The sequence below is a fragment of the Elgaria multicarinata genome, chromosome 1, assembly GCF_023053635.1.
Source record: "Elgaria multicarinata webbii isolate HBS135686 ecotype San Diego chromosome 1, rElgMul1.1.pri, whole genome shotgun sequence".
NCBI classification, from domain to species: Eukaryota; Metazoa; Chordata; class Lepidosauria; order Squamata; family Anguidae; genus Elgaria; species Elgaria multicarinata.
Window position 1 is genome coordinate 134,810,999 of NC_086171.1, and position 26,105 is coordinate 134,837,103.

The 26,105-nt window shown below is 39.9% G+C and overlaps 1 protein-coding gene across 1 annotated transcript in view; it reads left to right on the forward strand.

Moving 5' to 3' along the window:
- Positions 1 to 871: 871 nt before the first annotated feature.
- PIGK (phosphatidylinositol glycan anchor biosynthesis class K) overlaps positions 872 to 26,105 on the forward strand; it is a 120,859-nt gene continuing 95,625 nt past the window's right edge. Inside the window, exons 1-8 of the mRNA XM_063137268.1 lie at positions 872 to 990; positions 2,714 to 2,767; positions 5,157 to 5,248; positions 12,665 to 12,800; positions 14,843 to 14,954; positions 17,111 to 17,207; positions 18,172 to 18,289; positions 20,985 to 21,095. Coding sequence (XP_062993338.1) covers positions 892 to 990; positions 2,714 to 2,767; positions 5,157 to 5,248; positions 12,665 to 12,800; positions 14,843 to 14,954; positions 17,111 to 17,207; positions 18,172 to 18,289; positions 20,985 to 21,095 — 819 coding nt within the window. The 5' untranslated portion in view covers positions 872 to 891. The remainder of the gene's footprint in view (positions 991 to 2,713; positions 2,768 to 5,156; positions 5,249 to 12,664; positions 12,801 to 14,842; positions 14,955 to 17,110; positions 17,208 to 18,171; positions 18,290 to 20,984; positions 21,096 to 26,105) is intronic.

Sequence of the window (26,105 nt, forward strand, 5' to 3'; positions counted from 1 at the left end):
GGTGGGGTTCCCATAGAAGAACCCTGAAGATGAACTTAAGGTCCAGGCAGGTATATATGGGAGATGATCCTAAAGGTAATATAACCCCAAACCATTTAGAGTGTTGAATGTTAACACTGGTGCTTTAAATTAGGCCTGGAAGTGGACTAGTAGTGCAGATGGAAGAGTACTGGCATAATATTGACCAGTGCCCATTAACAAGCTCACTGTCCTATTTTGGACCCACTGATGTTTCTGGACCATTTTCAAAGACAGCCTCACTTACAACACATTGCAATAATCCAGACAAGAGGTTTCCAGAGCATGGATAACTATAGCTAGGGTATTTTTGTCCAGAAAAGGACATCCTTGATATAACAGCCTAAGCTGATAAAAGATACTCTCTATGCCACTGAGTCCACCTGTTCCTCTAAATGCTGGATACAAGAGCAGGCACAAACCTAATCCTTTGTGGGGGGAGTGAAACCCCTTCCGGAATGGGTTGAGCATCAATTAGTTGGGCAGACAAACGACCCACTAACATACCTACATCTTTGTCTGGATTGAGTCTCATCCTGTGTCAACAGGATAAGTAATAAACACATGGGTTTTGAAACTAATCAGGCAAACCAATCAGGAAATTAAAACAACCCCCAATATCATTCTTATCCTCCTTTCCTCCAGTCCAGAATCGCAATGATCCTTACGATCTACTCAGCATCCTCGGCTTTGAATTGATGATCGTTACTTAATAGCACCTGGAAATCGGACCAGCGAGGAGAAGCACGCATTTAAACGCCAGCTGCGCTTTTCATGCCGGCATCGTGGGCTTTAAGAAGAACAGGAGGAGGAGTTTCGTAGCGGCCTGCAGCCAATGCGGCTCCTTCTTCCTGTTCACGAGAGCTGTTTAATATGGCTGCCTCCATCGTGGCTCGCTGTTGCCTTTCTCCAGTAACAGTAATAGCTCTGTTGCTGAGCTGCTGTAGTTTAGGGATCGCTGATGGAATACAGGTACGCGACGGGGTGGGTGTGGGGATGGCTCTCTTAGCGACTTGCCCCCCGGGGAGATAAAAGTCTTTTTTTCCTTGCCCGCTGTGCGTATGTGTTCTCTTCGAGGGTTTGTCCAATGTTAGTCCTACTTAAGGGTAGACCCATTGAAATGAATGGGACTCAAAGCAGCCATGGCGAACTTGTCCCATTCGTTTCAATGTTGTTGTTTATTCGTTCAGTCGCTTCCGACTCGTCGTGACTTCATGGACCAGCCCACGCCAGAGCTTTCTGTTTCAATGGCTCTACTCTAAATCGGACTAACGTTGGACGCAACCCTTGGATAATCGTTTCCAGTGGCCCTCTTTTGCTCTTATGAGCAAGTTTGTGTGACCCTGGAGCAATTTCTTCTTGGTTGAAACCGGCCTGACGCTTTCCGGCCAAAAAGAAAACCTAAGCACAACAAACGATAACAGACAATGATAACGATAATGATGGAAACGCATCCTGTGAAATCCTGTGAAAGAGTAGTTCCGTGTGTACCAGAGCCGGTTCTAGCTTATGGAACTTGCCTTGGAAGGGTCCTGATCCTCCTCACTCCTCCCCACCCCGTCCCTCCACCCAATCCTACAGGACAGAAAGTGAAGAAGAGGGTAGTAGTGGGTTACACCTGGGCGTAAGGAGGATTGACCGTCTTCCCATGGCTTTTCGCAGATGGGGAGTTATCGCCTCTTCCTGGCTGCTTGTCCTCCCCAACCTGGGTGGCTCAGAGGAGAGGACTGTTCCCCTACAGCTGCCGGTCCGATCCTGGCCAGTGCGGCGGGTTCGCACAGGGAAAGTGCTGGCAAGTAGTGGCTCATACAGTAAACCGTAATCCTCCATGCTGATCTGCACCTGAACAAGCGGAGGCAGTGGCTGTTCCTCTCGTTCACTGGGTCCTCCCCTGCCACGTGACCCCCAAAGAGAGGTGACACCCCAAAGGGGAGGGAAAGTGAGCTATGCAAAGCCATGGACACTGTACCCTTATGCATCCGATGGGATTTATTCTCTAACATGCCTGTACAGGGACTTTCAAAGTACAGGGACTTTCAAAGTAATCAGGGGGTGCTCATCGGCAAATTAATCAGGCAATTAAAACAACACCCAGTATTCTCCCCTGGTTTCCACCATCCTAGTCCAAAATTTCAATGACCCATACTATTTATCCAAAATCCATTCCTTGCCCATTCTTCTTCACCGCACAGGTGAAAAAGAGGGCAAAGAAGCAATAGGAGGCAGTGACTTCTCGTGCTAGGTAGCAGAGGGCTGTTCTGGAAATCTTATAACTCTAGTCAAGCAATGCCTTTCGAGAATTCTCATTGCTTATTTCTATGCACACTGTACATTTTTACTGCTTCTTCCATCCTAATCATCAACTTTTCACATGATGAAGCTATGTGCATCTTTATGTCTGACCACCATTAAAATGGATTATTTGGCTCCCTGGCTGAACTGGATTCTTAATTTGGTTCTTAAGTGTTTGTTTTGTTTTTTATTCTGAATCCTGGAATTACCCGTACTGTCACTCATAAAATTGGATCCACTGGAATTCTTGGAACTACTGCTAGATTTTTTAGCTTTTAATAAACTGATTTTAATAAACTGATTATAAAGGATATAAATCCTTCCAGATATGATTCAATTAAACAACAATCAATGTTATTGCGTATTTGTTATCCTACAACTATTTTGTACATATTCCCTTCAGGATCAAGCAGAACAGTTTTTTAGAAGTGGACATACAAACAACTGGGCAGTTTTGGTAAGTTTCTAAAACTTTTCTCTTCTCTGTTCACTTCCTGTGTAAGTGGCTGCCACCAGAAAGAAATATTGCCTGCCTCTTGGTGCATGGAATTGGTTTTGCCTTTTGCACAGGGTTGGTGGATTGGAATGGATTGAATTGGATCCCAGACCACAAAGCAGCAGAGAAGCTTAAACAATTGCAATTAAACACTTTTAAATCAGTATCTGTTACCAGTGCTTTTAAAAAATAAAAGCTAATGAGAAAAAATATCCCTAGTATTAATCTAAACTGCAGCTTAGTAAAGCTGTGTGTTTAGGTCTAGGTTTTCCCAATGCTAAAGAAATTCTGAAACAGCGCTTATTGGACATCGGAATTCCGCAATGAGGAAGTTGAGTCCTAATCTTAAACTGTCCTCATTTAGTCCTGCAGATAAGACACCGTTATATTTTCAGCAGCTCACAAACCCTAAACATAGAACTGCCTTTTCAAGAGCACATCTCAATGTGCTTCTTTCTGTGGTTCTAGAAGGCCGCTTTAGGAGAACTCCATACCATAATCGAGTATGTATCTGTGGAGATGGTAACATCTACACCATTGCCCACGTGCTGCTATTTTGTTCTTTGTACAGAAATACTCATGAAGAGTTAGTAACCCCCTTATTATCGCCTTATCCAGGGTGTTCAACTGATTATTATGTGAACTTTTTCTTGAGGATTGCAACAGGATGGTTACAGCAAAAACTGCGAAATTTTTAGCAGTTGCTATTAAAATGAGGGCAGCAATTGCACCCTGAGTTTTAAATTATATAATTTTAGTCTTAACTATATTTAATGGTTTATTTGTTTGGAGACACTGAGTTTTTTATGTTAAGGACTTTGTTTTTTCTTGAACTCTGGACATTTATTGTCTGTTTTATGCCTTATGTTCAGTTAATTGTTCTAAATTGCAATGGCCAGTGGCTTGGTGCAAATAACATTTTGGTTTGATTTAATTTAAAGCTGTGTGTACACTATAGCTTCATTGCAGTCTGTGCACATGGAAAACTGCACACTGAGCACAGATACTTTTGAGTTTTTACTGCACGAACTTGTACTAGTGAAGAGTGAAACTTTTCATCAGTTTGAAATGAGGCTTGCTCCTTAATCGTAACAAGCATTTCCTGAAAACTTCAAAGAAAACCAACATCATACACAATTATTTTTTCTGCACCCATGTAGCTCTGTTGGCTTACAGCCAAACATTTAATTCCACTGCTTTTTCTTACTATACATATATAATTGTTTGTGGTTGACACTGATCTAGTTTTAAGAAGTGGTTGTATTTTAGTATGGATAATTGGTGTAACTGTTTTAAATTTTGGTTGTAAATTGCCTTGAATCTTATTTTTAAGAGGCTGTGAAGAAATGCCATGTATATGCTTTTGTTCCTCTGTAATGTTTCCTTTGTGTGGCCTAAGGCCTAGTATTATTACTGTGTTAAAGGCCTGTATAGTAGATGCTTAGTGGCATTTTGAAAGGGGAGAGAGAGACATTTTGAATATTTACAGATAGGGCCTGAATCAGGTAAATTCAATTTTGATTGGCTGGGAATTCTAGCTAGGCGGAAAAAAGCGGTTTGGAAAGGACAGGTAAGTAGTTGACAGATGAGTCAGTTAGTCTGTGGAGAATGGGGAAGAAGGTCTGCTGTGGATGTTGTAGAAAGACTAGCGGAGGAGAAAGTGAATAGTTAACCCTTGGATATTAGCCTGTCCAGTGAGGGCACTCTGAAGGGGAGGGAAGAGTCTGCAGGACCCTCAGGATAACTTGTGTCCTGGCCTCTCTAGTCTCCTGCCTTCTCTGTCCACCAGATTGTCCCCTTTCCTCCTCCTCTGAGGTTGATTTTCCAATCTGTTTTTTCTGCATTGGCTGCGAGGGGCAGGGGTTTGGATCTCTGACTCCCCCTTCTGTCGTCAGAATGCTCTCTCCAACCTCAGAGGGGTTCCTGAGCCATCCTATGGTCTCCCCCCCCCCCACACCCGGGTACTATACAGTTGTTCTCTAATTTGTTTATTAGTTCATCTGTTTTTGAGTGTTGGTGCCCATCTCATGCCTTAACCTCTGGCTCCTGGAAGTTTGAAAGTATTCGAAGATACTTGATGGCAGAGGAAAAGGGTCAGCTTGAGGAATCTTGAGTTATAGTTGCAGACAGTTCCTAAGGCCTTGAAATATAAGTATTTGCTGGAAATAAGAAATACCAAGGGTGGAATTGCCCAGCGAAGGAACAGTTTCCCCATAAGTGATGGCAGCGCTAGAGAGAAAATCCCCTGTATGTCATAGCAGCTTTGGGAGTGGAAAACCTCCTTAGAGGCGGATAACGTTTTAAATTAATAATACCAATAATACATACATATTTTTCTTAATCCTTTTAGGTGTGCACATCTCGATTCTGGTTTAACTACCGTCATGTGGCCAATACTCTTTCAGTTTACAGAAGCGTCAAGAGACTAGGAATTCCTGACAGGTATGAAAATTTGGAGAGTTGACTTCGGAGAGAAAAGAGAAGAGCTAAATTCAGCATTTGCGATACCATTGTTCAAATCTGCCCATGTTCCCCAGAAATGAACTTGACATGCACAAGAGCGAGTTATGCCCTTCTGCTGCTCCTATTTATTTCAGTGTTTTTTGTGTAGATAACAGGGGCTGTGCTCTTTGTTTTCTTTTCACTGAAAGAGGACCAGAGAAAAAGATTCTAGTGTTTCACAATTATTCCTTTAGCTTTTGCATGCTACTGGAGTGCTAACAATAGGTGTAACATCCAGCATAAGCCTGACTTAGAGTAACCGAGTGAAATAAATGGGAATAAAGTTAATCTTTATTTAAGTCCCATTCATTTCAGCAGGGTTTACATTGGATTTTACCCAAGGAATTTGGCTGTTCTCACTGTTGCATATTTATTAACATCAATCAGTAAACACATTTGCGCAAAGGAAAACCTTCCCTTCACTGGATTGAATAAATGGAAGATATACTTTATTCTAAGGTCAGGATGAATGCTGCACTCAAGGACAAAATGAGGATAAAAAATAAATGTGCTCTTCCACTGAGCCATAGCCCTTCTCCTTTCCATGAATGAGGGTTCAATTCATGCAGCCTCTAAACTTGAGGTATTCACTCTTCCAGCCCTTTACAACCCATCATATCTTATTTTTCACAATTGGTCCTCTTGCAGGCCATGCCTTTTTATATACCTTTTACCTTACTAGAGCACTGAAGATGACCTATGGTTGAGATGCATTTGGTTACTTTTGGTATTGAATTACAAAATTGTACGCTTTGGTTAGATTTTTTGCCAATGTATGATGACTGTATGTTTTTAGCCTCTAGAAGTAAATTAGCATTAACAAGCCTTTTGGATATAGCTTATTTTCACCAGTTTACTTATCCCAATTGATTAGTTATTTCTTGGTTTTGGGTTGAAATATAAGCTTAAACAGATGACAGTGCAAGAAGATGTTTATGTAAACTGGTAATATGACTTCTGCCTCAAATGTTTTTGGCTAAAGCTTTGTTTACTTCAAGTCTGTCATTTATGATTACAGCTAGGATAAAGTGGGGAAGCACTCATTCTGGATCAATTAATCCTGAATATAATGACACAATATTGTGAATATACCCGGAGGGGATTTCCCAAATAACAGATGTTTTTAACATTTTGATTATCATCTCAAAATTTCTTCTACCTTGAAATAATGTAGTAATTATTTTAATAAGTTAGTTTGTCAGAAGCATGACCATTGATTATTATTACTTTTTAACTGGGTGACAGCTTTAATTAAGAGCGATTAGTTTAAGTCCAAACTAATTCCCCAAATAACAGATATTGGCAGCCCAATACTGTTTGATTATATGCATTTAGATGAGAAAGGCTGGATTCTTGATGCAACCCTATGTGGTGAGATTTTAATATGTTAGTTAAACATATTTGTTTAAAGGTCCCCTGAACACTCTTGCTTTAAGACCTCTGAGGCTTGTGATGCTTCCCACTCTTGTGTTCTAGTGGTCCGTTCACCCACTGTTCTCTCCAATGTATTCTCTTTTCTTCCATGGGTGAGAGTGAGGGGATGGGCAGACGGATCGTTTGGGCACTGCCTCACTGCCTTAAAGCAACAAGCAAATACCAAGGCCTCACTTGCAAAGGCCACTTCAAGATGTTGACCTCTACATATTGAAGGTTGATCTCCTGATTAATACTTCAAACTGGAAGGGTTTATCATTGTTTTTCATAGATTAAAAGTAGATTACTTTGTCTAAAGAGTTATGTCTTGAGAGAGAAAATATTCTAGAATTTAATTATAGCTTACAGTGGAAAGTTTTTAGAGGATTAATAACTGTGACTAACTTAAAGGCCTGTGTGTGTTTGAAGTCTTGGTAAGAAACAGGACAGTCAAGCATATCATATTTTTCATTTTGGTTAAAGCTTAGTCCTACAAATGTGCGGAACGAATTATGGCTTGGATCCAACATGATATGCTGTGAGAAAAAAGGCACTTACACGTGCACAAGGCAGCTTCCCAATGTCTGTCGATTTCATATTGCATGTTCCATTCCACATCTGTGCTGGAGGATCCCTCAGTCCTCAAGAGTGGTTTTTCAGGGGTCGCAGGGGGCTGCAGGGAGAAGGAGAGAGTTGGAAAGCTATGTTGAGTTTGCAGAGTTGTGCTCACATATCTTGCGATTCAAGCATATGTGTTGTGTTTATTCTGTAACCAACATTTTATAGGGGGCATATTTTGGATTGAGCAAGGGCTGAAGGATCAATAATAGCTCCATCCAGTTACTGATTCCTTTTTGAGCTGAGGCAGAGGTCTCTATAACCTTGTCCTCTTTGTCACCAGCACAGACTTTGATGCACACTTGTTGCTGAGATGGGGATTAAGGGGAAGGTTTTTGTTCAAGTACAAATATTGCTGTGCAGAATTGGAGAGGGTAATTTTACGTGGGCTTAGACCAAAGTTCCTGGAGGCAGGTTAAATCCCTTGGCTGCCCTTTGCCAATCACTACTACTAAGTACCCAGTTGTCTTTACAAAAGAAGGGGTTTAGGTGCTGGAAGTCACATTTTCTGACCCAGCAGTCTTATCCCACAGTTCATGCCGGTGACCATGTGACTCAGAAGAGCGGAAGTCTCATGTTTGGAATCTTATCACTAGGATGTATGTTCGGAGAACAAACCTTTTATTGATGCAAGCCAATATACACAGAGTAAAATAGAATGCTGCCCTGAGTTTAGCCAATCACAATAATATTATCCTCCCTGATCTTTCTTGTTTCAAGCAGAACACCACAGATTTGGTGCATGCCAAGAAATACAAATAAACTGATGCCAGGATGTATCGCAGAGTATCAGTATGCTGATAAACCCCAGTTAAAATTAACAGGAAAGGTGGCTCTTTTGTGTAAGAGATAGATGGAATAAAAAGACCAGTGTTTGAAAAGCTGCTAGTACACTAAGTCTACTACAAAAATGCAAGGAAAACTTTTGTTACCAGGGGAGGAAAAAGTGTGATTCTTCTGTAATCTTAAGTAGGCCCTCACAGCTTGATTTTCTTTATGGAGTGTAGTGAGAAATGATGGTTTAAAATTTAAGTGGAGGTGGCCAGTACAGGTAATGTCCTTAGCTGCACGTTTTGCACTGATATTTATTTATTTCATTTATATCCTGTCTTTTTTCCTCAAAGGAACCCAAGGCAGAATACATAATCCTTCTCTCTATTTTATCCTCACAACAACAACCCTGCTGGGTGGGTTGGGCTGAGATTCTGTGACTGGCCCAAAGTCACCCAGTGAGCTTCGATGGGTTAGTGGGGACTACAACACAGATCTCATGACTTGTAGTGCAACACTTTAGCCACTACACCACACTGGCTTTCATAATAGCTACAGCTGCATTCTAAGCTTAATGAATGGTGTTGGAAAGATGCATCTCCACACCCTTTCTAAAAGCAAAGAGGGTTCAAAGGGGCAAGTGTAGTTTTTGAGGGAGTGGATTCCATAGTTTGGGAGCAAAACAGGAGGACATCCTTTCACACACGCCTGGCACTATTAAAAGGGTCTCTCATGCAGATATTAATACCCCGGCAGGTTCATAAGATGAGCATACCAGGTCCTAAGCCAGAGCTCTCCAAACTTTTCATGTTGGTGACACACTTTTTAGACATGCATCATCTTGCGACACAGTAATTCAATTTTACTAGCAAACCAGAGGTTAAACTAACCCCTTATAAGAGATTCGAACACATACATAAATTGTAATAATGAAATGTATGGGGACACAACATATCTCATGAAAACCTTTCATTTATATTTTTAAAAATATATGATTTGCAAGATAACATACATTTCCAAGACTTTTCACATTGAACCAATTTTGTCGAGCTGCAATCGAGCGGCAGTTGAGATAGTGTTCAATCAAAAAACTGGACCCATGGAATTTCTCGAATGCGTCACTTCAGGTGCAGCCACGTCACCGGAAGTGACATGGAATCAGCTGTTTTGACTCAATTATGCATACTTCGCATGCGCAGTACCTGTATGGTCCCTCAACCGTGGTGTGCATACACGGATACGATGGAAGGGGAATATACTAGTGCACCATACTAATCGGTACCTTTGCTGCGTAAAAATGCATGCAAGTTGGTATTGCTTATTTTACATAGACTCAGAGGTTTCTCGTCACGTTTGCGTGACACACCTACACACTGCAGCTGACACACTAAAGTGTCGTGACACACAGTTTGGAAAGCTCTGTCCTAAGCCATTTAAAAGTTCAAGCCAACACCTTGAATTGAGCCTGGAAAGGAATTGGCTACTACCCATTGCAGGTCTTTCAAGATAAGTATACTATGAGCCCAATACTGTGCACTGGTTAGAAGCCTAGCTGTCACATTTTGCACCAATTGTAGCTTCCATGCACTCTTGAAGGATGTCTAGAAGCTAAAAGAGCACATTGCAATAGTCTAAGTATGATGTAACTAAGGCATGGATACCTCCGGCCAAATCTGTGAAATATATTGCATTTTAGTCAATTTTGGATTTTCAATTTTGTGGTTATTTTGTTTGCTGCCATGGGTGTATTATTACAGAAAGGCAGCACAAGCATGCTGAAAATGAAATCTGAAAACCCTACTTATTGCCATAGTCGCTCCAGATGGAACTAGCTGTTATGGGAGATGTGCGACAGTCACTGAAAAGTGCAATCCAGCGCTGCCTCCACTTCTCTTTCCTGGTAACATCAAATAATCCAGCATTTGGTGTGATGTTGCTATCTTGCACACACTTCTGAACTCCAACCAAACCCAAATGCTACTGTGGTGGGATGGTGAAATTTGAAACACAGTGATCTCGTGTCACACTTTTTATTTCCAAGAACTGAAGAAGAGGAGGTGCTAGACTTCTGTTTTCGCAGTTAGTCATGCATGTACCATAATATCTAGTTCCGGCTTCATAAGAATGGGCCATAAATCACTTTTATTGCCATCATGCCACCAAAGATGAATTCAGCCAGTATTAATTTTTGTGTTTCAAACAATAGCAATGCTATTTTCTTTTAAAATTTAATTGATTAGGATCATTAAGGGCTTTTTTTTTAATTAATAAGACTTTCCATCTAAATGCAGGTTTTCATCAGAGCTTCAAAGAAAAGTTGTCTTGCCATTTAACAATAAGAGCAATTAGGAGAAAGCTTTTTAGTTCCAGGCATAACCGCCTATGATTTTTGCTTGTTGACATACCGCATTATGTTCCCACTTTCCATAGTGTCAGTGTTTTTTTATCTTTCTTTTTTTTCTTTTCTGTTATGAAACAGAAGAGGATAAAATTAGATTGCTTCTAATAATTAGGAATACATCCAGTATAATGATAATGGCTATTTGGAACATTATTTGGAACATAATAGAATGGCACAATGTTGGACAGGTGTTCCAGAGCAGCAAATTCCAGGTTATCAAACTTAAATTATTTCCCTAAATACAAAGAGTCCAATATGGTTAACAACCTAATATTTGAGGAACAATTCCACCCAAATCTGTATAATTCATTTATCTGCTTTTATAAGACTTTTGTATTTTTTTGTGAACTGTGAACCACCCAGAGAAATTCGGTTATTGGGCAATATAGAAATGAAATCAATCAATAATTTACATTTAGGATTCTAAAGAGCCTGAAGGCAATCAGGTGTGACCAAGTTGCGTAAAGGCATGATTTGTAGATCTCCAAATTATAATTTAATAATTTAGTCAAGTAAGTCCCCAAGGCTGACAACATGCCACAAAATTTCCCCAAGATCTGGAGGGGAGTTGGATGTGGGTGGGTAGGGGCGAGGCTTCCCAAGTTTTGCCAAGACAAAACTGGCTGTGTTTGTTCTTGTCCCTCGCTTGGGTTGAGTAAATCAGAAGAAAAATGTACCAAAGAAGTAAAATGTGTCTACACAAATTATGGTTTCACTTTCAACAGTCAGAGACTGTGTCTTGTGGGGTTGTTGTGTGACTGTGCATAGTTGCTCACAGAGTCTCATTCAACTGATTTGGCATTTGACAGTTCACCACTCCACCTCCTGGCCAAACTGCTTTGGTGCAGTGATCAGGGACTAGCTTACATGTTGCCCGTCAGCTGTCTGTACCATCTATTTTAGTTATATCGTGAAAGTAATAGCCATCTCTCTCTCTCTCTCTCTCTCTCTCTCTGTGACATTTTTCACAGTACTGAGTGCTTTACATTTATTCTGGATCCTTCCAAGAAAGTTGAGAGACACCTCTACCCCCACACTCCAGTCTCCTGCCCTTGTATTCTCTTCCTTTTTCACTTGGACAGGTTTATTGACTTTACCAATGGGGATAGTGAAGCTGAGATTATGTCTGTGTATTCTGTCTTAGAACAAATGCTTCAGGCCCTAGAAATGGCTTTTGCTTGGAAGAAGGAAATTGCGAATTTGTGTGCATGTGTGTGATGGTTTGTATTAGGGGAGGGTATGGACAAAATGTTTATTAAAAACAAAAGCATTAAAAATGTTATTGATACAAGCTGAACTGAAAGAGACATAGGGCTGGACCATATTTTGTGGTCTAGCATGGATCTAAACATAGGTTTCCCATTTCTATACCGCCCAAAGCTTTGGACAATATAGAAATGCAATAAATAAATAAATAAATAAATAAATAAATAAATAAATAAATAAATAAATAAATAAATAAATAAATAAATAAATAAATAAATAAATGTTCAACCCTGATGCCATCGTAGGAATGTAGGAAGCTGTTTTAGACCTGGACAGATTATTTGCCCGTCTAGTTCAGCATAATATGTTCTGACTGACAGTAGCTTTCCAGGATCTCAGGATGAGATCTTTCCCATCACCTGCTACCTGCTCCTTTTTACTAAAGATACCAGGGACTGAACCTGATACTTCCTACATAAAAAGCATATGTTCTACACTTTGTTCCCTCCCTACACGAATGCCATGCTAGTGATGCTGTAGTGATGTAGCAAGCTGAGGCCAATGAGCAGAACAAACACAACTGCTTGATATTTGCAGATTTACTTTCACTGTGAGGTAGCCACCTTTAAAAACAATGACACAAAACTATTTCTATTCTGCCTTTAGTTTTTGTGAACTTTAGAACTGACTATGCTGTCTTTGTCCAAATAACATTACCCTTATTAACTTTTAAAGGTTGTTCCTAGTTCTCTCTCTCTCAGTGTTAGCTTTTTCACCAAAAGTCTTGCGTATAAAATAGGATTAAAATGGCTAAGGTGGCTTTCAAAAGAAGCAGACTTTTTAGGTGTGCACCGTTTGGCTACCATGTTTATTATTATTATTATTATTATTATTATTATTGGTCAAAATCAGATTGTATAACTTTAATTTCTTTTCCTTTCCATCAGCCACATAGTCTTGATGCTGGCAGATGACATGGCCTGCAACCCACGGAATCCAAGCCCAGCTACTGTGTTTAGTCACAAAAACATGGAACTGAATGTCTATGGAGATGATGTGGAAGTGGATTACAGGAGCTATGAGGTTAAGTATTAAGCAAATTCTGAATGTAGTGTTTGCTACTTGGTGTGTTGGGACCCAAAGCAAGAGGGATTTGCTCTCAGAGACAATAGGTGAGTGTTGAACAACATTCAACCCCCCAAAACTTGAACAACTCATTTAAGAATTATATTAACATGTTTTTGTAACAAGTACATGTAATATTTGGAAGAGGACTTTACAATAACAATTTGGCTGTCGTGTGTTACAGCATTGCTATGTTGAAAAAATTATTTATTTATAATATTTCGAGGCAGCCTTTCAGGGCAGGAGGCCTCACAAGGAGTACAACAATAACGTTCAAATAATAAAATTCATGTAATAAAACTGATTCGATAGTAAAACCAGCAAGCATTCCAAGAAACAACAAACACCAGCATATGAAGCATAAGACAGAACTTACAACACAATTGTAGCTACAACCCAGTCTGAGATTACATAATCAGGGGAACTTCATGAATGAATTATTTTTGAGTGTTCAGAATAAGTAGCATCTGTAAATATTATTCTGCATTGATATTTAAACTGTTCTTTATTAAGCTTTGTTCACATTCGTTACCAAAAGTGTGAATAGCAGCTTTTGAAATTAGTTATATGAGTCTTGAAAACAAGAGTATAGAAGTTACTAGCACACACAGAACATATGCTAGTTATTTTGGCACATTGGTGTCAACATTCTTTCTTTTTTAATTTTTTTTAATTAATTTATTTTATAATACACAAACCACATCCATACTTATTCTATAACCCTTCCCGTTCCCTCCCAAGAATCGACATTCTACCAGCTCACAATTCTTTCCTTGTTTGTCACCTGGAGATAATTTTGTTTTATTTTAGGGGAACCAGGCAAGGGGAATAATACAAGCCTAACAGTTTTAAAATACGTTTTTGTGAGAGAACATGCCCAGATTAGTATTTTTATCACACAAAGAATTCCTTATTGGTGTGAGGTCTTACTGCTGTATGGGTGCCAGGAAAAAAAGATGATGAAAGATTAGGGTGGGGATAAGCCTTAGGTCAATTGACTTCTCTTAGTGAGAGTATGCGCATCCTTGAGTGTCGGAGCTATTATTCAGCTTAATGGGAAGGCTGGAGATAATTCAAAATTACATAGAAAATGAGGAAGTTATTTAGTAATGAGAGCACTTTAGCACTTCAAGTGCTCTGATAACAAAACCTTCAGAATACAAAATGTTCTTCCCATCATTTATAATTGGGCAAAGTTATAAAGTTCTGACCCAGGGTGTATCTTTTAAAGGACCTGCTATAAGAATTTACAGGTCCTTGAGCAAACAGGAGATGCATCCTCTTGGCATTGAGATTAAAGTATATACTTCTGTAGGAAGAAATCTACAAGAAGCTTTTGTTTAATTTTAATGTCTGAATCTTTATCTGGCTTGGAAGGGAATCGATCTGTCACGATGTGCGTGTTGAGATTTTTATTTTAGTTAACAGCTGTCACAAGCCTGATTACGTGAGTGCTTTTTGAGCCTTATAAATCTGTTTTCAGGACTTACAGACATGGTGTTTTATGGATATATATTTTTTACTTGCTGGCCAGATGGACAATCTCTGATCAGATGCCTCAGCCACTGGAATCTTATTTTCTCCGAGCCTCTCAGGGATTTTAAGCCTTAAAATATATGTATTAACATTTTGCCATGGTAACGCATAGGAATGTTGCTGGTTAAGCAAATGCGTAAGTCGATTCACGCAGATAAAGCCACACAGTGTGACAGGTGTTCAAATCAATGGAGGTATATTAGGAAGATTAGAATGGTGATAGACATGTGCTAGATAGCATAAGTTTCAGTAATAAATTTTTATTACTCTTTAGAAATAAAAAGTATTGAATTAAATGAATAAAAAAGAAACTTCATGCTTGGTGATAATGAAGTTTGGCAATGCAATCCGATGTATTGATCTGTTAATGAACTATACTAGGTATTAGTTCATGTTTTATTGGGCAATTATTTTTAAGAACCCTGTCTGTATACTAGTTAGAAAGGATGCTTTTCTACGTTTAGGTTACCGTGGAAAATTTCTTGCGAGTATTAACGGGCAGAATCCCCGCAAGTGCACCTCGCTCAAAACGTCTGCTCTCTGATGACAGAAGCAATATTCTTATATATATGACAGGTAATTGTATTTTCTTCAGTGCTTCCCATGGCATTTGCTGGAACACATTTATAGCAGTATCTGTCAAACAGGGCTGTTTCATTCTGTACTATTCTGTACTTAACCTTTCTGTATGGCTTCTTCTCCAATAGGTTGACTAAACTTATGAAAGTGATGTCAGACCAATTGCAAAATAAACCAAACCTGTTTTGTTTTATCAAGTCAAGTTAAATGTTGAATATGTTTTTAAAAATATAGAAAAAAAGTATTTTTCAAAATGTTGATTTTGGTGGGCTTTTTAAGTGCAAAGAGTCACATATAATGTAGCCGTGAATCAGAAAGCCATTGTTAATCATCATCGTTATGTATAATGAATGTTAACCATTATGCATGTGATGTCTACCAAGGCCCACAGCTAGATAGGCCAAAGATTATTTCAAATTCAGAACTGAAGTTCTGAAAAGAGACTGCATGAACTCTTCAGAGAGAATGGGGTAGCAGGGGGAGAGCTAGTACACTAAATTTTGGAGAAAATTGTTCACTCCAAAATGGCTACTGCCTGTCCTTCATTCCCTTGACCCATGCATAATACAAAAGGTATGAACTCCATGTTAAAATATTTAGATATCTTTCTAGTTTAGTTTTGAGGATCTGCTATATGCTATACTCTCATTCTGAGAGTATAGCATTTAAGCTATATGCTATACTGAGAGTGTGAAGGAAGGCTGGGGTCCACCCAACCTCCCTGCAAGGTAGGCTCTGGGCCAAATGCTTGGTAACCCAGATCCTCATCTCGCTAACTCCATACCAAGACAGTATTAGCCAGCTCTTTGGAGAATAACCACACACACCACAAGTTAAGGACTGAAGCAGGTTTATTTACACACACTAAATCTAACACGTAAGGCCCCAGTCAGAAGCACAACAAAGAAATGTAAAGGGAAGGAAAGAGGAGGGGGGATGAGGGGAGAGGAATAAGGTAGGTTTTAGTAGCAACCGAACACTAAACACTTAAAACATTAGCCCACCATAAATCACGCCACGAAGGCGACAAGTCTTCCCTGAGTGCCCAGGCACTTAAAACACAAAAAACCTTTCTAAAACGGAGCCATAACCCAGCTTGCCAGGGATCTCCCATTCCACACGTGTGTAGTTCCAGGGAAGATGGCTGGGCCCGTGTTGCCCACTCCTTTATCCCTTTTTGGGCCCGTCAGTACCATGACCCGTCCTAACCAATCCCAAGCCTCACTCAGGCCTCTGGCTCCCCCTCCCTTGCGCATCCCCCCCCCCGTTTGCTTTTCCCACAGTTGAAGTGAATCAGCACCCAATTAGCACGACCTTGAGCCAGGCTGATAACTTCCCAGGTGCTGTTGTCCAGCTTAATGAGCTGTTTTCTCAGAGATGGATGTTGAGAGCTGTTCTCATAGACTCCCCCCTCCCTCCCTGTTGGGAGGTCTGAACAAGACCGCAGCCATCTTGGCCGTTCTTCACAGAGAGTATAGCATATATGCATATAGCTATATGCTATACTCTCTTTTCTGTAGTGGCACCCGCTATCTGGACAACCCTCCTTCTTGCAGTTCAGGAGGTGGAAAATGTAACATCTTTTAAACGCCTACTGAAAACATATCTTTTCGCACAGGCTTTCCTGGACTGTAACTTAGGTTTTGGTTTTATATGGCATTTTTAACTTTTAAAGTTTTAAATTTATTCTGAATTGTTGTATTTTATAGTTTTAATTGTGAACTGTCCAGATAGCCTCAGCTATTGGGCAGTATAAAAATGTAATAAATAAATAAATCCTATACTCTCACTTGTCATGCTGGAAATGTGGGACTGATAGATCTGGCAAAGTACATCCAAGGTGGGCGCTGTTGAATGTAGAGGCAGTGGTGATGTTTCAGGGGGCAAATGAATAACATGGACTCTAATTATTATTTTTTTAGCCTACTTTGTCTAGGTCATGGGCTTGCTGAGGTTGGACTCTGATGGGCAGAGCTATTCTTCATGTATTTCTTTCTCTCCTACTGCTTAACTCCTTTAATCCAGATTCTGAGTGAAAGGGAGTGTTTATACATAGTTGGTTTATACAATGTAAGATGCATTGTTTTGAGGGTTGTTTTTTTAAGAAAAATTCTTTCAGTGGGTCAATTTACTTTATGTTTTTTCTCCACAAGGTCATGGTGGGAACGGTTTCTTGAAATTTCAGGATTCTGAAGAAATCACAAATGTAGAGCTTGCAGATGCCTTTGAACAAATGTGGCAGAAAAGGAGGTAATCTCTTATCCCTGCCTTTCCAAATAAATTCATGTATTGACACACACAAACACAAACACACACACATTTTTACTATCACCTCTAGTCCAGTGAAAATCAGTGGTGGGCTTACCCATTTCCAATTAACATAATCATTATTCCCTTGAAGTTGCTTCAGATTAATTTCATTGGATCAGGAATATATCCATGGGCCTTTGTTAACATGCAACAACAGAATAACTTTTTAAAAGCAGAAACTAAAGTGTGCCATGTATCTAAAAACCTCTAATTTTCTAGCCTTTTCAAAATGACATTCAGCTACTCTCCTAATTACTCAAAAGTTCATTTTCCCCGATACACCTTATTGAGAAAAAATATTCATATTGAAAAGATAGAGCACATTAAAATAGCAGACATACTGTACATGCAAATCTGGGGGAAAACTCAATAATTAACAAAGAAAGTAACTAAGTAATTTTCTATCACAATAAATGAGAGAATTATTTACATCAAATAAAATTTGTTTCTTAAGTTACGATGGACTGTCAGGAGTCTTACAAAAGGGAGAGATTTATATTTCTTTAAGTTGCAATCCTTATTTGTAACATTTAATCCTGATAAAATGGTGCTTGAAAGATTATTATGGTCTGTTAATGGCACAATGTAGTATGGCTTGGGGTGGACTCTGACTTGACTGATGCTTTGAACTAGTTTTTCGTTCATTCGGCTACATAAAATGCCACTGCTGGAGGGTGAGAGGAAGAAACCTGTCTTTTACCCACTAGAAAGGAATGTTAGCTTCTTTCTGAACATTTGTAGCACATGATATTTATTTATAGTTATATATAATAATTATAGACTGTTTAAAATGCCTAACTAGTTGGCTCCTAATCAAGGGTGTAAAAAAATACAAAGTGAACAGTATGAAGAGTGGTCCAGAATGAGAAAGGATGGACATAAAAAAGGGCTTATTTCCTTCCAGGTATAACGAATTACTTTTTATCATTGATACATGCCAAGGTGCATCCATGTATGAGCGGTTTTATTCTCCCAATATAATGGCATTGGCTAGTAGTCAAATTGGAGAAGACTCACTTTCAGTAAGTATCTAGCTTTTCCTGTAGTGTTTAACAACAAAGTAGGTGCAGAGGGTTTGGAATTCCATAATAAAAATGTTTTCCTGATGCCAAAGATCAGTGGCTGATCTACCTAAATGTGTGAGATAGAAATATTTCATTCTGCTGGCAAACATTCATTCCGCTAGTGGAATGAAAGCTTTATTAAATAAGAGGTCTGTGGAAAAAATGAAAAATAGGGCAGGGAATAGATTGCTGGGAATAATGATGAGGTCTCTTGTTTGATCAGTGGAAACATTTCCCAGACATTTATCTTGTTCAAGCATTTAGCAGAAACCGTGCAGTGTCAAACAAGAATGAATATATTTGTGTCTGTGTTCCCCCCTCTCCTAATGGGATTTAGGAAAATACAACGAACAATAAGGTACTTTTGAAACATTTTAGTAAGGGGATTACATTAAAGGGAAAGAGTAGTAGATCACTTAGAGGCAAAGATAGTCTTGAGCTACTTTTTAATGAGAGAGAGAGAGAAACAAGCTTTTCTACATAAGGCTGTTAATCTCTATTTACTTTTGGTTTTATCACAGAACTGAGATCTGAGTAATCTCTAGGTGGTATTGTGGTATGGCAGAATAGTGCAGTTGCACAAGTGGGAAAAGTGTTTTGTTTTGCTTCCACAATACTGCATTTCACTTGCTCTAAAAAATAACTCCCCAAAAGTGCTTTTTAAAAACAGAAGTGAAACGGGAAGGTTGTCATCTAAAGAACCTGTAAACGCCATGAGTAGGAAATGACGAGCACACAATAAATATCTTGTGCATGTGTGTTTCATTCACACAGAAGCCTAAAGGAGCAGTGGCCCAATTGCTTTCTACCTTTAGACTTGATATAGAATCCCCAAATGGATGGAATTTAAAGAAAGGGAGAAAGGTCTGTTAGCCATTTTAGTCACACTGAAGTATAACCATATGCTGGAAAGGAAAGTTTTGCCTCCAGTGATCTAGAACAGTAATCTCTCTCTTCACCCTGAGACCCATCGTTAATCCCAACTGTCAAAACTGTATCTACTTTTTATTGCATGTATAGTTTTCCTACTCATGAGGAAAACTATGATGGTCGGTTATAAGGTGGATTGGGCTCCCATACCTTATGTCTTTAATAGTTGTATTGTAGAGGGACTCTAAACAGGTGCAGTATAGGGAGGTTCTTTCCATGCATTGAAACAACATGTGAGGCGGATGGAGCTGCATGGGCTAGCCGTATCCCCATTGTGCCTGGGAAAACTCTGCTCTTTGTGAATTTGGAGCGTGTTGTGAGGGGCTCTACAGGCATACTAATGTATATGTGTAGAGCTCCTTAATGGGAAGGGGGACCCTCTGATTGGGTCAGGCTCCCCTCTTGCATGCGAGTGGGGTGGGGGACACGGCCACCAAGTGCATGAAACCTTATGCATTCTTTCAATGCCAGGAAGGGGTCATCTGAATCCACTCTTGTCAAGCAGCGATGAGAGAAGGTGCACAAACTGTGTACAAGAGAGATTATGAGAAATCTGTCTTGTACACAAATTTTGGCTTGTTCATTGATTCTATTTCTATCCTGCCATCCCACCCCAAGGGGAAATAACTCTTCCATACATGACAATTGAATTTTAAAAGAGAAGATTTTTTTTTTTGCAAACAGTTATAAGCGGAGGAGAACAGCCAGTTAAAATTACCTTCCAAAGGCTTTAACCTGCCTCCGGGAGATCAGGAATGAGCTTAACTCATGTCCTTCAGGAAAGAGACAATGTGCCATTCCCTTCCCACCCCTCCAAACCCGGCCATCTTTTCCTGTTGGTAACACTCATACCCACCTACCACGACCTTTTCTCTCTCCTATGGGTGGAACAATATGTTTGGGCTTTGTACATTTGGGAAGCCTAACCACAATTTCTCCAGTCAAAATGGCCATGAAGATGAGGGGACGTCAGCTTTGGGGAAAAGAATAAGCTGATAGAATACCACTGCTCTCCCCACATTTCCAGTCAGGGTTCCAGTCCCATGTTGGCAGGGTGGAATATGGTGTTTGTGTTTCAAGAGACACACGCAGTTGTCCAACTACTGCTTCTCCAAGGAAGTAACTCCTCCATTGCCGTTTCGCCTCAGAGGTGGTGGCTGGTATTTCCAAACCCGCTAGGGGTGCTGAACATGTAATTCCAACCTCCCTATCATTTCCTGAAATAACGTCCCTCTCGCATCGCCCTAAATCCTAAACTATAAAAAGAGATTTACAGGAAAAAAGACATAAAGTCCATATAGCAAACTTGTTACAGCATCACATACACATTATCTTTATAGGATTGTATCCTCTTCCATGCAGCCCCAAGTCACCAGCATGTACTAAGTATTGATGAATGAAAACGGGTCCAGCGTAGGCAACTGTAGGGATATTGCCGATTGATTTTTTATATTTGAGTTCTCATTATGACTTTTTAATAGTTAAGCATCTTTTTTAAAAAAATCATGCTTCAGATAATTAGGCTGTCCACAAAGAATGACCTGTAAGCATGGCGTTTTCAAGGTGTCCTTTTGCTCAGTGCTCATTACTAAACATTATTTCTGTCTAGCATGGCTCGCTGGGTGATGCTGGGTGTTGTAGTCTAACACATCTAGAGGGGGTCAAGTTGGGAAAGGCTGCTATATAGCATATCCAATAAGATCTGTGATCATGTTTTCATCAGCATCAACCAGATCTTGGAATTGGAGTTCATTTGATGGACAGATACACGTTTTATGTCTTGGAGTTCTTGGAAGAAATTCATCCAGCTAGCCAGGCCAATATGAATGACCTTGTAAGTATTTGTTAATTTGCTTAATCAAATGTTTACACAACAACTGATGCATAACTATTGTGTTTAATTCATATAATTTTTGTGTAGACTGTTTGACCTGTTTTTTTTAATATATAATCATATCGATCTGAGTGCTTTCCAATTAAGGGCTTCCGTCAGTGGAGAAGGGGCAATTCCCCCTCCCCTCTGCAGCCCATCCTGCACCCTCAAAACCTTCCCTGGAGATCTGGGGCACCCCTTGAACAGATTTGGGGGGGGGCAGGGGGCTGCAGGAGGCGTGGAGAAAAAAAGTACCATCACATTAGTGGACTTCAGGTATGCATTATTTGTGTGTTAATGTAGGCAAGCTGTGTGTATGTGTGTGATTGAGAAATAAGACTTGCTCAAGGTCTACCTAATTTAAGTTTAAATGCAGCATTCTATACACTGCACTGTTACAAAAACTAATCCTCTTTAGCTATGGAATCTTGGAAACAAAACTATGTATTGATTTACTAACATTCTGTACTGCAATTTTGGAAGTTGTTGGACCATTGCACGTAGTTCTGTCTTATAGCTTAATTATTGTAAAAGTGCGTGGCTTTTATACAAGCTTCGAAACAGTTGCTTCCTTTCCTGGGTAAATGGGAACCCTCATTAGCCCTAACTGCAGTTATGATTTCTGCCAATGTAACAATTAATTGCAGGTCATAAAGGGGGTCACAGCTCAGTGGTAGAGTGCATGCTCTGTACATCGAAGGTCCTAGGTCAACTCTTGGCATCTCCAATTAAGAAGGAATAGGTGCAAATGATGAGTTAGGTAGATAATACTGGGTTAGCTGGATAAATAGCCTGGTGGTATAAGATGGTAGCTTGAAATGCTTGGTTCATAGAAGGCATTTACGCTCCACAAGGGAGCAAGTGGGATGGAGCCTGCTCCTAATTGTGTCACTGTAAGTAAAGCAATCAGTAGCATAAATAGTGCAAGCAGGCTTACTCAAATGTAAGTCCCGCTCAGTTCAACAAGTATGCTTATACCAGCAGCTGATACTATACTTATTTATAAATTAAATGTTGTCACTGCCTAGCAGATGTTAGTCCCAGGTCCCTGGTTTATGGAGCCTACCCATAATGACTGACCGGTGCTTTCTGCACATGTTCAGGGCACCCATATGGCAAGCTAGCCAGGACATGCTGTAAAATTGCAACTGATAGCTAGGAGAAACAAAAAATCGGTTCCCTTATATGGCACCGTTTTTTGCAGCAGATCCTAGCACCTAAATCTATGCTCAAAAGTAAGCACTGAAAATGGATATTCTGCTTCACTAGCCATGAAGGTTTAGCGAGATTATATGAAATAGGAATGACAAATACCAGAATGCGTGTCCCTAAAGATAAGGAAAATCTTGTTTCCAAAAGGCTTTAGCATGTTTGGAAGGTGATTTTTCTTGAGCAAGAGATTCCAATGCACAGGCAATGCATTCAAATCCTGCTGTGCAAATTCCAGGGATAGGGCTTAGCTTAAATAAAGCCTTGCTGACATGCTGTTTCAAAAGATATGAGTTGTGAATGTGTGTATAATTTTAAATTTCCAATTAGTTTTTTAAGGGGAGTGGCCATGTAAAAGTATTTGCCAGAGTTACCTTATGGAGGTTGCTGCAACCTTATTGCTAGATAAGACGGCATTAATTTTGCAATAAGCAGCCCATAGCTTGGCTAGTGACACAGAACAGGGTCAATGACTAATGCTCAGCCTTCTCCCTACTGAGAGAATGAAGCTTTTATTTTTAAGTTGTAGCCAAATGCTAGCTTAACAAAGCAAAAGTATGGGATATAAGTTTGACAACAAGACACGTACCAGAACAATAACTTGATCTTGCCATTTTTGAATGAATTTTGGCTGGGACACTTTGTCTGTAGTCTGTGGGATTCATTGGCTTACCAGAAATCAACAGCAGTTAACAACTATGCACGTAGCCATCTGGGGAGCAATATGAGATGGACTAGCCAGTTAGAAACTGTAGACTAGAATTTGCTGATGGTGCCACAGATTTCCATATCCTTCATTTGTAATGGCTTTAATATCCCCTTTATTTTTAATACTAAGAAGAAACTAAGGCAACAATCCTGTGCATGCTTTACTGCCATTAGGCTCTATTGAATCATAGAATAGTAGGGTTGGAAGGGCTCTGTAAGGCCATTGAGTCCAACCCCTTGCTCAATGCAGGAATCTACCTTAAAGCCTACCTGACAGATGGTTGTCCAGCTGCCTCTTGAATGCCTCTAGTGTGGGAGAGCCCACAACCTCCCTAGGTAATTGGTTCCATTGTTGTACTAGTCTAATAGTCAGAAAGTTTTTCCTGATGTCCAGCCGGAATCTGGCTTCATGTAACTTGAGCCCATTAGTCCGCATCCTACACTCTGGGATGATTGAAGATAGATCCTGGCCCTCCTCTGTGTGACAACCTTTCAAGTATTTGAAGAATGCTATCATGTCCATCCGTCCCCAGTCTTACTTTTTCCAGGCTAAACATGCCCAGTTTTTTCAGTCTCTCCTCATAGAGCTTTGTTACCAGACCCCTGATCATCCTCATTGCCCTTCTCTGAACCCCCTCCAGATTGTCTGCATCCCTCTTGAAGTGTTGTGCCCAGAACTAGACACAATACTCAAGATGAGGCCTAACCAGTACTAAATAGAGGGGAACCAGTACTTCGCACAATTTGGAAGCTATGGTTCTGTTAATGCATCCCAAAATAGCATTTGCTTTTTTTGCAGCCGTGACACACTGTTGGTTCATATTCAGCTTGTGATCTACAACAATTCCAAGATCCTTCTCGCTCGTAGTATTGCTGAACCAAGTATCCCCCATCTTGTAACTGTACATTTGGTTTCTTTTTCCTAGGTGTAAGACTTGGCATTTATCCCTATTAAATTTCATTCTGTTGTTTTCAGCCCAGCACTCCAGCCTATCAAGATCACTTTGAAGTTTGTTTCTGTCTTCCAGGATATTAACTTCCCACCCCATTTTGTGTCATCTGCAAATTTTATAAATATTCCCTATACCTCCTTATCCAAATCATTAATAAAAATATTTAACAGCACTGGGCCCACGACTGAGCCCTGTGGTATCCCACTCGTTACCTCACCCCAGTTTGAGAAGGTACCATTGATTGGCACTCTTTGAGTCTGATTTGGTAGCCAACTGTGGATCCACCTTAAAGTTGTTCCATCTAACCCACTTTTAGTTAGTTTGCTGATCAGAATGTTATGTGGTACTTTGTCAAAAGCTTTGCTGAAGTCAAAATATATTATGTCCACAGCATTCCCACAGTCCACAAGGGATGTTACCAAATCAAAAACTGAGATCAGATTAATCTGGCAGGATTTGTTCTTGACAAATCCATGCTGGGTTCTTGTAAACACTGCATTGTTTTCAGAGTACTTACAGACTGATTTCTTTATAATCTGCTCCAAAATTTGCCCAGGGACTGATGTCAGACTAACTGGTCTGTAGTTCCCAGGTGCCTCCTTTCATCCCTTTTTGAAGATAGGAACAACATTAGCCCTTCTCCATTCGTCTGGCACTTCACCTGTCTTCCATGATTTCGCAAAGATAATAGTGGTTCTGAGAGTTCTTCTGCCAGCTCCTTTATTACTCTAAAGTGGCATTTATCAGACCCTGGAGATTTGAACTCATTCAAAGAAATTAGGTGTTCCTTGACTATTTGTTTATCAATCTCAAACTGCAATCCTTCCCCTTTAGCTTGTACTTCACTTTTGCCAGGGGGTGTGGTGGGGGTCATAGACCTGCTTTTGGGAGAAGACTGAGCCAAAGTAGGAATTGAGCATTTTGGCCTTTGTTGTTTGTTATTATTTTGCCATCCTCATTAAGCAGTTGAACTACCATTTCTTTCCTCTGTCTTTTACTATGCACATATCTGAAGAAAGCTTTTTTGTTGCTTTTAGCATTCCTCGCTAGCCTCAGCTCATTCTCAGCTTTAGCCTTCCTGATGCCATTCCTGCACTTCTGCGCTACCTGTCTGTACTCTTCTTTTGTGGCCTGGCCTTCCTTCTACTTCCTATATGTATCATTTTCAAGTCATCTCTAAGCTTTTTGTGGAACCGCATTGGTTTGTTCTGTTGTCTTCTATGTTTTTTACTTGTTGGAATTGTTTGCAATAGTGCCTTTAAAATTTCCTTTTTAAAAAACTCCCACCCATCTTGGACTCCTTTTTTCATTAGGGCCACTTCCCATGGGACCTTACTTATTATAGTTCTGAGTTTATTAAAATCAGCTTTCCTAAAATCTAGAGTAAGTGTATGGCTACACTCAACTTTTGCTTCCTTTAAAATCAAGAATTCAAGTATGATGTGGTCACTTTTTCCCAGAGTTCCTATAACTGCCACTTTATCCTTTGAGTCATCCCTATTGGTCAGTATCAAGTCAAGGTTAGCCAAACCTCTAGTTCCTTCCTCCACTTTTTGTAGGAGAAAGTTATCAGCCATATATGTCAGGAATTTCTTGGAAGGTCCGCTTTGGGCAGTAATGGTCTCCCAACAGATATCAGGGTAATTGAAGTCCCCCATCACTACTACATCACACTTCTTGAAACACTGGCCATTTGCTTTTCAAAAGTTTCATCCTTGTCTTCTCCTTGATTGGGTTGGTAGTAGACACCGACTGTCATGCTCCTTTTATTCCTTGCCCCATTTATTTTAATCCAGATACTCTCAATGGGGCTACCAGGTTCTTCCTCTTGTATTTCCGTGCAGGGTAAGTATTTTTAACATATAGTGCGACTCCGCCTCCCTTTCTATTTTTTCTGTTCTTTTTGAACACATTATACCCTTCAGTTGCTGTATTCCACTCATGAGAGTGATCCCACCAAGTTTCAGTTATGCCCATTGAGTCATATGTGACTTAGTGTATTAAGCATTCAAGTACTAATGCCTATATACTGGGCATTAGTATATAGACATTGAAGACCATGTGCTTTGTAGTCTGGCTTCTTTCCTATACTATTGTGAAG